Source organism: Clavelina lepadiformis, chromosome 4 (assembly GCF_947623445.1).
Source record: "Clavelina lepadiformis chromosome 4, kaClaLepa1.1, whole genome shotgun sequence".
NCBI classification, from domain to species: Eukaryota; Metazoa; Chordata; class Ascidiacea; order Aplousobranchia; family Clavelinidae; genus Clavelina; species Clavelina lepadiformis.
The window spans coordinates 6,982,023-6,997,169 of record NC_135243.1 but is presented as its reverse complement, the minus strand read 5'-3'; the positions used below and the strand labels follow the sequence as shown (position 1 = coordinate 6,997,169).

General features: G+C 33.7%; 1 protein-coding gene across 2 annotated transcripts; it reads left to right on the top strand.

Moving 5' to 3' along the window:
* Nucleotides 1–1,080: 1,080 nt before the first annotated feature.
* Nucleotides 1,081–15,019, top strand: LOC143451901 (protein phosphatase 1 regulatory subunit 16A-like). 2 transcript variants are annotated; one of them, XM_076952675.1, is made up of 12 exons: nt 1,081–1,296; nt 3,702–3,886; nt 4,296–4,366; nt 4,890–5,035; nt 5,115–5,218; nt 7,174–7,298; nt 9,527–9,655; nt 9,892–9,970; nt 10,554–10,692; nt 11,078–11,189; nt 12,271–12,361; nt 13,066–13,206. In XM_076952675.1, exons 1-11 carry the CDS (start codon nt 1,232–1,234, stop codon nt 12,346–12,348), a joined length of 1,233 nt encoding a protein of 410 aa, XP_076808790.1. In that variant the 5' UTR covers nt 1,081–1,231; the 3' UTR covers nt 12,349–12,361; nt 13,066–13,206. The 2 variants fall into 2 exon arrangements, with proteins under 2 accessions (XP_076808790.1, XP_076808789.1); XM_076952674.1 differs by lacking the exon at nt 12,271–12,361 and having other exon boundaries at nt 13,066–15,019.
* The last annotated feature ends 128 nt before the right edge of the window (nt 15,020–15,147 follow it).

The following is a 15,147-nucleotide window of genomic DNA, read 5'->3' as shown; positions in this document are numbered from 1 at the left end:
TGCAAAGAAAAAAAATTCTGTTTAGTTTATGATTGTAGCAACAGAAATTGCAAATATTGCAGTTTTAATAATTCACTACAGAAAATCAAATGGCCTTCGTTCCGTAAATTTTTGTTCTCCCTTGGTTTAAAATTCTTTATATACATATACCATCTACAGTTCATATACCATCTACAGTTCAACATACTCTATCGTTTGTAGGCCTATGTCTTATATACCGTAGCTATCAGTTGCAACTTGGTGTAAGTTTAAATCAGTTTAAGGTTTAAATTAAATTTGACAATAAAAATGTACATACATGTAATATAATGTATCTAAGTAGGGTTAGTTCGGATATCAATAATTTTTACTATCCGGATAACGGATATATCCGTATATTTGGAATTTATCTAACCGGTTAACCGGATAATAACTGCTAAGTAAGACAATCGATTTCACGAGGTTTGCATGAAAAATGGATTGTAAAATCATTACTCAGTTTTATTGTAGATCTACGTACACGCGCAGTACGAGCGAATACGAGAAAAATCACGCAAATTTAATGTTCACTGCTTCTGCAACGCCCTCCTTCGCGCCACGCCAACGCAACGCCATCGTAGAAAGTAGCCCCAAACTGGATTATCACTTTTGAAACGTTTAAATTTCATCTCTTAAATTTAGTCACTTCAAACTAGGTTGTAGTCAAAGCTTTTCAACTGACACTTCACAGACTTTACCTTGCCATGAGAATGCAGTCTTCTATTAAAAGAATCATTCATTATGCTTTCTTTGTGACGTGATAGTAAATTTCACTCGTGCATTTTACGAGTACCGTAGTTGAAAGTATAAGACAATGGAAGTGTGAACAAAGGTTTAATTGCGCTCAGCGGAAGTCAGCCTCTACGTAACAAAGAATGTTCAAACTTACTAAAAGTGTAAAACGCATTAGCAACGATACTCTTTTAGCCGGTTAACCGGCAGAATTATATCCGGATATCAGATAGAAAAAAAAACTGCGGTTAATCGGTTAACCGGTTAACCGTTATCCGGATAATCCAACCCTATATCTAAGATATAACTTCTAAGCAATAGCAATATTAGGTCTATATTTTATATTTAAGGAAAAGAACATGTAGTAAAGGCACCATGAATATTATACATTTGGATATTACTTAAAAATTAAAATAGTTGGTCTGAATATTGCTTTTAATCTGCTGTTTGCATAAGAAGTTTTGGATTAACAAAGCTTAACATGGTTAGCCATGAGACACTCATTAATGAACTTGCTATGGTTAACAATATGAGCACTGAAGACAGGTAAAATTGAATAATTTTTTTTTATTTATAAAGTTTAAATTTATTTAGTTACAAATTCATACAAGCTAACTATTCGTAGAGGCATATACATTCTGTATGAAATTATTTTGTTCATATAATAAGTGAAATACTGTTTATATGAAAAGCAATCATCCTTGCACATGTTGCTATTCATATTAGGGATTTTATAAGAGGAAATTTTTTCAGGTTTCCGTGAACACAGATATTATGTTTTTCGATATGATAGAGTCCCAACTCTATTCATATTAGCACCAAGCCATAAATTTTCATCAATATATTTTAAGGATGTGCCACTCGAATATATTCGGTGAATATTAATAAATCAATAATGTAACGTATCAATAATAATGTGTACTGTTTGTCTACGAATTTATTGTATGAATGTTTACAAAGTTTCAGCTCCATCAGGGGAAGTTTTTACGTCAAACTAAGTTCAAATCGCGTTAATCGATCCATGATTTTCTTGCTTTTATTAAATCAGAGCAAAATGTTCGTTTTATTATACACCCATTTAATGTTGTTGTTACGTACACTTGCAGTAAAGCAAAAACGCATCATTAAGTTTGTTTCACTCTTTAGTTATGTTTGGTTTAGTCACAATCAGGTTTTTTTTTAACGTTTGGTTTGGGTGACCGCTAAGTAGTTTTAAGAGGCCGCAAGTGTTTCATTTAAATACCAAAAAATAGCCATATTTGCTTGTCCAGTCTTGCAAGTCCAAATTTTGGGAAACCGCTGGAGAAATTTGGGGGACCGTTTCGGTCCCCCAAAACACCTTAAAAAAAACACTGGTCACAATACTGTTAGTATCGAAGATTTGATTTTGGCTGGCAGAACTGTGTTAACCTCAACGATATAACAAAAGAGAATACAATACCATCTCAAAAGTTAATTATTTATATAAACAAAAGCTCGGTCCCCCAAAACACCTTAAAAAAAACACTGGTCACAATACTGTTAGTATCGAAGATTTGATTTTGGCTGGCAGAACTGTGTTAACCTCAACGATATAACAAAAGAGAATACAATACCATCTCAAAAGTTAATTATTTATATAAACAAAAGCTTGGGGTTGCTTCTTCAGGTTTTGATATAAGCTCAATTATATTTCGGTGACGTATTGTTTGCAACGATACTGAATATTATTTGGTCATAACTTGGTCCAAAAATGAAAAAAAATTCAACAAATTTTATTTCATTTAACAAACTTAATTGCATTCGCTCTGCACTGATACCAGAAAAGCACTTTAGCTTTGGCACTTTAGCTAAATAAAACAAGATTAACTTGCTGCATTCCTATGATGTGATATAAGAATGTTGCCTTGCTTACTGTTGTGTTTCATTTCAACAACTTAACAATCTGGTCATGTTTTTTAAGGACAGTTTTTTCCAAAACAATTGGAGCAGCATTGAGTGAGTCTGTTGCTTTACTCGTGGAAATTATTTTAAAATTAATATTTGACCAGGTACGCATTATTATAAGCCGTGAAAAATTTCTTCAGAAAAATATTTAGTATCGTTAGCCAAGTTATTAGCAGACAAACAGGCTTTCTATCAGGGAAAAAGTTGTTATGTTAATCATAACAAACGAAGCTGGTGATGCACCCAGGCAAAGAGAAAAATTAAAATAAAAGGTGCTTGAGATATCCAAATGATTGCTAAGTGTTTTATACTGCTTGTAAGGATTAAGTGTGTAATGATAAACTTATTAAAACAATTTTGCAAAGACAAGCTATATGAATGGTATGTATTGGTGTTAAAGGCGTGTTCAACTGACACTAAAATTGAGCCACGGCAAATGGATACAAATAATTTCGGGTTCATCGGAAACAAGATATTAGGATTCGCATAAACCTGGCAGTTCAGCGCACCTCTAAAATTTTCTCTAATTAGGTGTACACCATGATGGAAGAATTGCTAGAACGTTGCTTTGTTTTCAAAAATTTTTATTACGAGGAAGTGTTGATCGTGTTAAATTTCTGTATCTTCACTAAATGTGTAAAGTTGTCTGGTAAATGTTCTTTACTCTAAAATAACATTGTCCCAACCATAATGATCATCATTTCCTACAAGTTTGATTAATTTTTTTAAGCAAAATTCTACTTGTGTTCGCACAAATCTGTTTTGGTTTGTATTGGCCCATATCCGCTTGATTTATAAATGGGATAATGTTTCTGTTTTGCGTGTGGTGAAATTCTATAAATTATGTTATAATACTGTACAGTGTAACAGCAATTTGCACTGTTAGTTTGCAGTGAAGTTGGTACAGTGCAAGATTATTGTGTAGTTGTGTAGGTGTAAGTTTTGCTGCATTTCCTTGTTACACTGTATTTCATTTTAGACAGCTCTTGGTAATAGGTAAATGCTCATATTTTTTATTTGTTTAGGTTGAATTATGCTCAGAAAAGACGAACAGAACAAATCATGCAGTGGAATGAGTACGAACGACGGTTAGCAAGCAACAATAACAGAATGACAAAAGACAAACTAAATGACAACAGTTCCAAAACTGTAAAATTTGGTGACTGTATAACTCTGTTGGAAGCAGCAGCCAGGAATGATTACGAAGAAGGTAAAACATAAACATATATGAACTTCTCTGTTTTTCACTTTCTATTACTCTGGCTCTCATGGGTACAAGTTACTGTTCCTGTTTTGCTTTCCTGTCATACTTTTGCATTAACTCGTTATAAATTTGTAAATCTATGTGTGTAACTGTGTATGGTTGAAGAATGCAATTAAACACTAAACAGCAAACATTTGATAAACATAAACAGTGAAAACGTTTCATGCAATATTACGAACACTCACAATCCTGACTTAAATAGGATCTGTCGTCACGCATTTATGAATAGTGTAAATTTAAACAGGGTATTATATGTATAATGTAATGTCACAAATGAACCAAACAGGTAAAAATGAATTTCTACAAGAATTATGATAATAATATTTAATTATTTCATCTTGATTTTGGTTTCTAGTGCAAGTTTTGCTAAAACATGAAGTAAATCCAAATGAGGCGAATGAAGACGGATTAACTGCTTTGCACCAGGTTAAATTTTCACTTGTTCAAATTTGTTTCTGTAAATAAGCCAGCACATATCCTCATACACAGGTATTCGTGTATGAATAGAAAGCTTTTCGGTATAGGTTTACTTGTTGAGTGTTAAATTGTTTGTTTTTTCTTTAACTTGATAGATAAAAGTATGTAATTTCAAGACATGTGATTCTTAATATTATGTGTTGGTTGTGTAAAGCCAAAACTAGAAATGTGGCATCTGTGATTAAATAAAGGAGTTTTAAAACCTCTATCATAGATATGTTGGATCATAGATATATATCATGTTTTTTTCTTTAAAATCTCTCTTTCTCTCTCTCTATATATATATATTTCTAAAATCATAGCCCCAAATTTTAAGTAGACAGTTTAATGTTATAAATACTCCTTTCAGAAAGTTTAACAGTTATTAAATTGTCACACGTAAGTTTATCAAGTATTTATTTGTTTTCACCGTCCAGCTGATTTTCTCTTTGAAATTTTTTCTGCTTTCACTTTAAAATGAATCTTCGATCAGGCCTGCATTGACAACTTTGAAGATATTGTTGAGCTTCTCTTGGAAAACAAGGCTGACGTGAATGCAGTTGACAGTGAAATGTGGACCCCACTGCATGCAGCTTGCACCTGCGGGCATACAAATATTGCAGAGATCCTGGTGAAACAGTAAGATTTCCTGAAGGCTTAACACACGCTCATATTTGTGGATACTGTTTTTATTGTGTAATTGCTAATTGTTTTTTAGTGGTGCTGATTTACTTGCTTTGAATGCTGATCACAACATGCCTTACGACATCAGCGAAGAAGATGACGTGTTGGAATTTATCGAGCAAGCCATGGCCAAACATGGTTAGTTGTTTTAGATGTTTTACATATCTATTCAGCCAGTTTTTATGTGATTATTATGATCAGCACATAGTACCACTTAAAACCGTATTGAACTTGCTACATCAGCAAAGGGTTTTTGGATTATAATACAATGTACTTTCTATTTTGGGTTTTAATTTTTCTTTTTCTGTATTTGCCTTGATTTCTTAAATGGATTGTAACAGTTTTTGGATTATAATACAATGTACTTTCTATTTTGGGTTTTAATTTTTTTTTTCTATATTTGCCTTGATTTCTTAAATGGATTGTAACAGTTTTCGGATTATAATACAAAGTACTTTCTATTTTGGGTTTTAATCTTTTTTTTTCTGTATTTGCCTTGATTTCTTAAATGGATTGTAACAGTTAAAAGCATCAAAGTGAACTGATTTGAATCCAATTCTTTCAACTTCGTTGTGAGTTGGGCCTGACCCTGGATTACAATTGCTTTGAAGCTTTTCTTTAATTTCAGCATTTTTCTACATAATAGGTTATTACATAGCCTGTGACTTTTGTTAGCAACCAACAAAAAGTTACAGGAAAAATGGATCAGAAATTAAAAGTAAAACCCTAATTTTTGTTTACATGTCTTTGTGTCTGTCAAGGAAAGAAACATTTTTGTAGTTTTGGACAATCTAGTTGTCTGTTCTACATAGTGTATGAGTGGTATAGGTTTGGGGAATAGCAATATATAACAATACCCAGACTGCATGAGAGAAACAACTAAATAGCACAAAAATAAACAGAGGTTAATCACATCACCTCTAAGTAAGTGACACTAGAATCAATTGCTGTTTACCATAAAATGCATACAAATATGTCTCTATACGTATGTAGTTTTCTTATCATTTCCTTCTACACAAAAGCCTCAAAGATACACTGATGTTCCAATGCTTGAGCAATAAATGATATTTTAATAATTCATGCTGGCGTATTTATAGCTAAAGTCAATGGTTTAGTAACATTGCTGTGGTTGTGGTTGTAACATATGTGGTTGTTATTGCCATGTGTTGATTAAATTCAAGGGCTACAATGCCAATTGCAAACAAAACTAGATTGCCCACTGTTGATAAAATAACATAATGGTAGTCTCGTAGAGTTATGGTTCCATTGCCTGGATGGCCAAAAGACATGATTCATTCTTGGTTCTTCCTAGATTTCCACCTCACCAATTGTTGTTTTCTTAAAGTGACGTTCATTCAGGTTACAGTTCCGCTTATGTGGACTACTGACTTGTGTATGTATTGTATTACGGGCATTACGTCGCTTTAAGGGTACTTGGTATAACCAAAGGTTGATTCTAACATTGCATATAAAAAGCCCAAATGCTGGTTTGCGTGTTACTGCTGTTATATATTGTTTATGCTGGGAAATCCTTTTCGTCTGACATTTAATATGGCCTACGTTTTAAACTACCTAAAAGTAATATACAGTATATGAAATTGTAGCAAATTTTTGTGATATGAAATCTAGTAATTAGACTACCCTGTAAAGCTAATGACGCTATTTTGATAGCTTCTTGTTAACTATTGGAATAGATGAGAAATTTCTTCGGAATGAAGTACATTTTTATGTGATTATCTGTGCACATAAACAGTATTTTAGCCTGGTTCTCATATATGTGTAGGTTAATATCTTTTCCGTTCTCTTTATAACTGTATTAGTTGCTATGGTACTTTCTATGCTATCACTAGTCAACTACCAGTTTTTTCCTCGATGTATCGGCACATGTTTGAATCAGTGTCACTGTTTGAACAAGTGCATTGTAAATTTGCATAGCTTATATCTGTGTCGTACTATCGTGTTTATTATCACTCTTACATGTTATTACCTAAGGCCGATAGCAACAGTATCTTTACACCAGTACATATAAACCCTATTATAAAGCGAAAATTTCCACAGTTCTCAAATTCCCAATTTTTCTTCTTTAATTGCAGGAATCACCCAAGAACAAATTAACATTGCAAGGACGGCGAGAGAGAAACAAATAATAAATGATTTAAAACAAATTTTAGACAATCGCGGAGACATCACTACGAGGGACAGTGTTGGTGCAACTACTGTAAGTTGTTGTATTTTTTATGGTTATTTTGTTTATTGCATATCAAATCAACTGCACTTTGTTAAGTATATACTAGGGATGTTCCAAATTGAAAAAGATTCGGATTCGTGAGAATACGAGTAATAGATTTTAATATTCATGCAATTCCGAATCAAATCCGAACCCATAAAGTTAAGGTATTGTCGTCCTTAGATCGAGTAAATATTCAACAAAACTATTGCAACCTTTTACCTGGTAAATAAATCTTTCAGCTCAAATGTTTTTTTATTTTCACTTGAACTTGGTAATAAATAAACTCACATCTCGTTACATAACATTCATTCTTTGAATCCAATACAATACAAATGCAGTGATGGATTATTCAACCCGAATACGCAGTTAAGATTCGGATTTATGAGAATAGCAAAAAAGTCAATATTCGTGGGTAATATTCGGATTCGTGTTCGATTTGGCACATCCCTAGTATATAGTTGATTTCGGTTTCTGTTTTAAAGATTGAAATTTATTTCACGGCTGGTTGTTAATTTTAAAGAGAGTTGAAAATGTTTGAACTTCTCAATATCAGTCAGTTTGAAAAGTCATATCTAAGGCATGTTTAGTTGTTTACTTATGATAATGAAAAAGGTACAAGTACCATAGCAATTTTTAGTTCTAACTCTAAATGGGTTTAGTGGCCATGCTAGTTGTTACCAGCAATTATTACCTTAATTAGTTTTGAGCACATTTAAGCCTTTTCGGCTTTGTCACTTTTTCCCGTGCTGGTAGCAACTGGTTTAATTTTTTGTCCCCATCGCGCTTTTGGACTAAATGGTTGATTGATTGAACATTTTAGAGCTCATACTTGATTTAATTAAATGTATATTGTGTCTTCGACTGTATTGCATCGCTCGCATTGCTGCTGCCAAAGGTCAACAAAACAATATGGTTTTAGGGTCAAGTTTGGGTTTTATGACATGTCATAAAGTGAAGACATTACATTGCTGCGTTTTATAAATCTTTCTACTTTGTACTTTTGTATGTTTCACCAAGTGATATGTACAGTACTCGTATATCACAGTTTACGCCTTAAATAATCATATGGCTACAGTCAGACACACAGAATGGATGTGTTACATAATATTTCTCATAACAATCCGGCTAGAAAGCAGAGAATACTTGGCCCAAGACTTTTTATTCTAGACATCTGTCTAGTTCTAACTGTTTTTTCCTTTGTGTTACTCCTTCCTTATAAGCTGTCTGAGAATGTTTTTGGTGGCTTCATTTTTGCTTGTGGCTATTGTAAATTGTTGGATTATATTCTGGTAATTTATTGATTTGTGTGGTCTTGCAATGAACGCAAGCACAAGGCACAAAACATTTTGTGTATTTGAAGTCAATCTTATTGTTCCAAGCTCTTGTTTCGTGACTATAAAAACTGCATAGACTACACATTGGTAATGATTCATTATTGATTGCATATACCTTAACTTTAGTCCTTGGAATTTCTGCCCTATAACCAAGTTTGTCATATACACTACTTTTTAATAAAAAACTATGAAAAACTTTTTCCAAAAAGTTAAAGCGTATACCCTAGTATCTTGTTCACTCAATGTAAAGACAATTTTCTTCTTTGTTGGTTAGTTTACATGCACATGCACAAGCTTGTCGGTTTTAACTGCAACAAGTATATATGAAACTATGTGGGTTTGTTCAAGAATACAGTTAAGTCCAATTCTGTTGTTTTTTAACTGAAAACAGTTAACTCGGGTTTTCGCTCAGTGAAGTTTGGTTTTAAAACAAGTCCTTGTCTTGAAAAATTTGCAGTATCATATGAAATGGTATTTCGTACCAGTTATGTTCCTTTTTACTACCTTCTTACAGGAGGTATTTGTAGCTTATTGGCTATTTCAGGTTAAAAGTAGTTTGTTGATGTCCAGCTGTGTTTGCCAATAGGGTGTTTATTCTAGCATTTGCTGTATTTTCACATGCCTTTTTATTTCTTTGTGGTTGATTTATGAGCGAATTTGTTTGCATAAAACTTTTTGCTTATTAGATTTTTCCTGCTTAAACTTCCCCTTGCAGAAATTGTCCCATTTATATGTACATTATGAACCATGCATTAAATCTTGGGTTGACTTCAGATATTTACTGCATGTTATATGGAGGTTTCCACACGCAAAGAATTGGCAGGTTAATAAGTTATACAGGTATTTTAATTTTTGTCATCATATATAACTTTTTGTTTATAGCTTCATCTTGCTGCTGCCAATGGTTACGTCGATCTGACTCGTTTTTTCCTTCAACGAACAACAAACATGATTAATGCACAAGACAATGATGGTTGGACACCTCTTCATGCAGCAGCTTGTTGGTGCCAGGTTAGAGTTTTCTTTTACGCTAAAACTATGCACTGGATGAGAATTACAACAATGCAACACAACACAAATTACTACTACTGTCTACAATACAACATACGCAACATTTTAATTTGTATGCAGTGCTACTTAACACATATATACTTAATACAAAAACAAGGCAAGTTAATTATGATTATTTTTCCTGGTCATAGTGCTGGTCCTTTAACTCGTTTGATAATATTGACAACTTTTTCCAGTTGGAGATTGTGCAGATTTTAGGAATAGAAAACAGTGCTGATCCCTCTATTAAGAACAGTCTGGGAGAACTTCCTGTGGGTGAGTTTTAGTCAGATTAGCTTTTGGTTTTGCCCCATTGCACAAATGCTCATTTTATCCAGGTCACTGCACTCTGTACCTGTTTGCATCATAAATTATGTAAAGAATTACTAACTCCATCTAGCAGTACTCCTGACGTTGCTTGTAGGATCAGTTTAAGACCATGTCATTTATGTATTAATTTATTTTAACATCTTACTTACATTTGGTAAACTTATATGTATACATTTTGACATATTATCCATTCTTTATGTTCCTGTAATGTTATCTGGTTTGTGTGATACTTGTAAATTTTGTTTACCAACCATAGGAATTTGCATACATACAATTTGGCTGCCATTTATGCATTGCATGAGTGCTTTTGTTGCAACAGTTGGAAAGTACCTTGTATTTATGATACACGTAATTTCATCGATGTTTAACGTTGTAAACAATCTTTGTGATCATCTAAATTGAAAATTCCAGCTGTTTAATATCGATGTGTATCCAATGTCCAAACTTTCCCTAATCATCTCACTCCATGGATTTCATGAAGTTAAAAATTTAAAACTTAAAACATTTAGTTGTTTTTCTTTGTATTTAGATGTAACCGAAGATGAGGAAATAAAAGTTGTTCTCCAAAAACTCCTAAAGTCACAGAAGGACCGAAAAAATAAATTGCTAAGAAATTTTCCGAAGCTAAATGGACGTAGTACAGGCAGCAGACAATCAAACCACCGAGGGTAAAATTTTTTTAATTATAAGCAAACTTTTTGTTTATGTACTAGTTAACCAGTACCTTTCTGGAGTTGGTATATAGTTAAACATATTGGTCAAGTTCATTGTACTATTCATTGATTAATTATTTGTAAGACTGGCAAATCCTCTGTTTCGGAATATAGGTCAGATAAATCAAATTCTCAGAATTATCCTAAAATTTTTGAAAATATCAACAGATTTGAATTTTTCTGCCCCTATTTTGCATAAGGTTATTATTCCAAGTGTAGGAATGTACCATATACAGAACAAATTTTAAACCCCTAATTTTATGAAATATATATAAACTCTGCAATTCATTTTAAGTTTAACCTATTATTGTACTATATCTCAAATCCTTTAACATTACAGGCAATCATTCAAGGGTAGAAGCAAACGTGACAAATCAAAAGGTATTTCAGCTGTTGAAGCTCAATCTGAGGCCCAATATTGGACAAAGGGTCAAGAGACTGGGACAGATATAGTAAGTCGCTGCCTTGGTCAATTTTGTTTTCAAAGTTGAACTACTTAAAACGCCAACAAGATTTTTAGTGCAGCGAAAAGCACTGAAGTGTACCTTTAGACTCAACATTTTACTGAAAAAGTAATATACTCGACATAACAATTATGAAAGTTTGTTTGTATTTAAGGCTAAACTTATCATGTTGTGTATTCCTCTACATATGTAAATAGCATGTTTGTGCGGTAATTGCACACACCGCAGTGCAACTGTACGCACGCATTTATTACTTGAAACTGTGCATACACTTTCTCAGTTGTTTAGCCCATATGTCATATAAGTGGACAAGCGTAGGTGGTGTGTGAAGTTTCCTAATTGAACACAATAAACACAAAAGTGGCAGCTTTGGCTCAAAGCCCAAGCAGTTCTCTGTATAAATTAAGGCCGTTACTATAGTGGATATGCTTTTTCACGATCAGGTGACGCATAGGAATTTCAGTGTATGCTTCACCAATTTCCTATTTAGTCACTTACAGCACATGATCATTTGCTCTATAAATATCGTGGGCATGTTCCCACCAATCATTTGAAGCATTGCCACTGAGCTTTTTAGCTTATCTCCGCTTTATTCAGTGCATGCTTGGATGCTGTTGGCATTTGTGTTTATGTTCTTGAAATTTACGTGGCTTGTAAAGTTACTGCTAAAAATTATTGTGTGGAGATTGGGAAACTGTAGTGTTAACTTTTTTAAATGACACGCACCACAATATATTCAAATTTAGAAATGACTTCTAAGAATGGTAGAAAAAGTGAATAGTTAAAATTGAAACTGCAGCCTAGCCGTAAGCAATGTGTGTTGACCTAGTTCAGTTTCACTAAATTGCTTGTTAGGCCTTTCCTAGCTTATGTCGTCATTTAAATAGAATCCAACCGCTTGACCGTTTATCATTTCAACGCCTGTCATCATGAAAATGACTACACAGCAGTTGCCTTATTTGATAATAATCCCATGTCATCAGTTGCATTATGTCACTTGTATATTTTAAGCCTGTTGTCAAACGTTTTCTCCATTCTGATAATATCTTCATTTTTCTGCAATATCTAGTCGACGGCAAAGAAATCTTTCAAGTTCTTCAGCATAAAACTGCCGTCGCTTAAAAAGCGGGATAAAAGTGAAAAATAACTTTTAACGTGTGGTAAGATCTGGCATGTCATCTATTCTGCCTGCAACTTTCATTTGTTTCTGTTTACTATTTTCTCAGTTTTTATAAAAAAAAAATTCACAACCAGAAGTTTCGTGTGAATACTCCTGTAAGAAAATGCAGATTTTCTGCAGGCTTTTCTAGTCGGTTTGTGACCATCAACTTGTGTTTTTTCTTTCATTCAATGTTGATTTTATGCAACCATCTATGCACATTATATATGCTGTACATTATACAGTATTAATTATTTGATTTATTTAGCAATGGCTAACTTATTTGTTTATTTGAGAAAGAATTTTGTCATTTTTTATCTTTGAGGATTCCACTTTTATATATTTCTGTTTTAACCTTTTTTCCTTTTTACCAGTAAGCTATCTTCCGTTTGAATCCAGTAAAAAGCATTGCTTATTCCTGAAACAGATGATAAATTTCCTGTGTCAATCTTTTTAACCAACTTATATGTAGAAAGATCTTTTCTTTATATACACTTCTTTGAATTTGAAACACAATACTATGTAGCTGCATGTCTTAAACTGAAGTCAAAGGAAAATTCTTCCAAGGATTTTTGTTTTATTTTTAATACTCAAATGAACATTATTCCGAAATCAAGTGGCTTGTTTGAAATTTGCACGGTTTGTTTATTTTCAGTTAAATATTTTAAGCGAAAATGTGCTGACTAAGTCCTTTCTCTGTTTCAGTATTCTGACGAGTCACCGAATGACGATCATGGTGACTTATCCCCGCAAGCAAGAACCAGCGACGAAAGAGACTCCTTAAAAACTATCACTGACTCGAAACCAAACTCAGGTCAGGGCGAGCCCTTGCACTCATTTTCTTCAACAGCGGACCAGTCTGACGACTCTAAGAAGTCCAAGGGATGGTTGAAAAAGAAGATTTTTGATAAAAATTACTCCACCAATAAGGGTCCAAACAACCAGCAAGGTGAAACTCTGAGCGATTTGAAACAACGCCGAGCCGAATCCAATAGAATAAGCGCGCCACCTTCGCCGACGACTGAGAACATTCCAGAACAATCAGAAAAGAATCCAGCAGAGCTTAAGGCGACTTACAACTATCTTAACGGTACGTCTAAACGCGTCCGCCGGAAAAGCAATTGCGTTATACTTTAAGTTTTGTAATGGTATTTTTCAGTTCTCGTAAAATATGTAAATATGCAAGATTCGATATCGTATATAGTTTAATTTTGTTTAAATGCATTCAACTAGCAAGTTTCACGTGCAGTTGGTCCTGTTTATATTAGGGCAATATCTGAAACGCTTATGCTTAATATAGCTCCGTGCAGTAACATTCATTAGCAGTCGCATGCCCAAATACCAAATTCTAAGCTTCTCATAGCAGACGCGGATGTCGCTTGACACCGAGTACGTGTTGACGTGCAGTCAATTTTATGAGTGAGTGCTGATAATTATATTTCCTTGAAACGTCCAAGTTTTCGCCTTACTGCATGGCCGTCGACCATTTTCTGCTGTGTACCGATGGTGAATAGTTCACCTTATTGTTAATTGGTCGCCAGCCAAAACCATTAACGAAATTAAGCTGGTTAGAAGTGTACATGTTAACGGTGATTGGCTTTACGAAGCGATGTGCTGCGCGTAAGCTTGCTAGTTGAAATTAAATGCATAGCAACAGTAGTGCCACCCATGGTGTGAACGTTTCAGATTGCCGCTTGTGATATTTAAACCACGACATGGTACGTTTTGGGCCAGTTATAACTGGTAGCGCTTAATACTATTGCTCGGCTGTTATTAGTATTTTTCAACTATTCGATCTCTCTCTTTATTTCGCATATCGTTCTGAAGTTTTTGAAGATTTATTTTAGTGTTTGCAATTCGTGCATCTGTGTTTCTAAACAAGCCCGTGGATCACACTAGTTCTTACTATTCCTGATTTTTCTTGGCTTGGCAGTAGACGTTTTAAATCTGCCTCCGTTTGTGGAAGACATATTGGAGATTAATTGTCAAAATATTTGGTCCAAGCACTTGTGCAATATTGCTAACTCCAATATTAAATAGCATTAGTTTAACATTCCATGCTTGAGATTTGTCGAAATCGCTTTTGTTCTTCACCTTTAGCCTAGAAGTTTTTGTTTTGCCCTTTATTTGCAGAGTTTTAATTTTGTTGTTTATCTGTGCAGTAGCGTTTGCCATATCTGGATTAAAGCTTTTCTTTATTAATGTACTGTAGCGTTGATTTTCATCTTAAAAGAATGATCGGGACATCCTGTTCAAAATATCAACGCTGTAGAAGGTGTAGATTTAAAAGTTCTCTGTTCCATTCAAGTTCCCAATGACTAGAGTACTTTTGTTCAGAATAATAACATAGTGTGTTTAAAGGTGTTTATTTTACCATTACCGCCGTTTATAATCATGCTTGGGTTTTGAATTTACTTAAATATTTCTAACTTTCAAGCCTTCGATTTCCATATGGGCGACATATTCCCCTAATGCACTTTAATTTTCTCAACTGTAGTTGTCCTGTAGCCCGTATTGTTTAAAGGTTTGATTCCAGCTATTACCTTATATTGCGTGTGCAATACAATCATGAAGTTGTTTAATTGCCTTTCTTAATTATACGGTTCCAATCATTATTTCGCGTTCATTTTTTATGTAATTAAAACTGGATTTATTGTTACATGGCTTGGGGTGTTTAGGTAAAACGTTTTACAGCGTACAGCTTACAGTGCTTACCCGAGTGACAGCTCAGCATTAATGAATATTTTGCTAACGCAAGTAAAATTATGGTGTTAAACTTCCCAAATG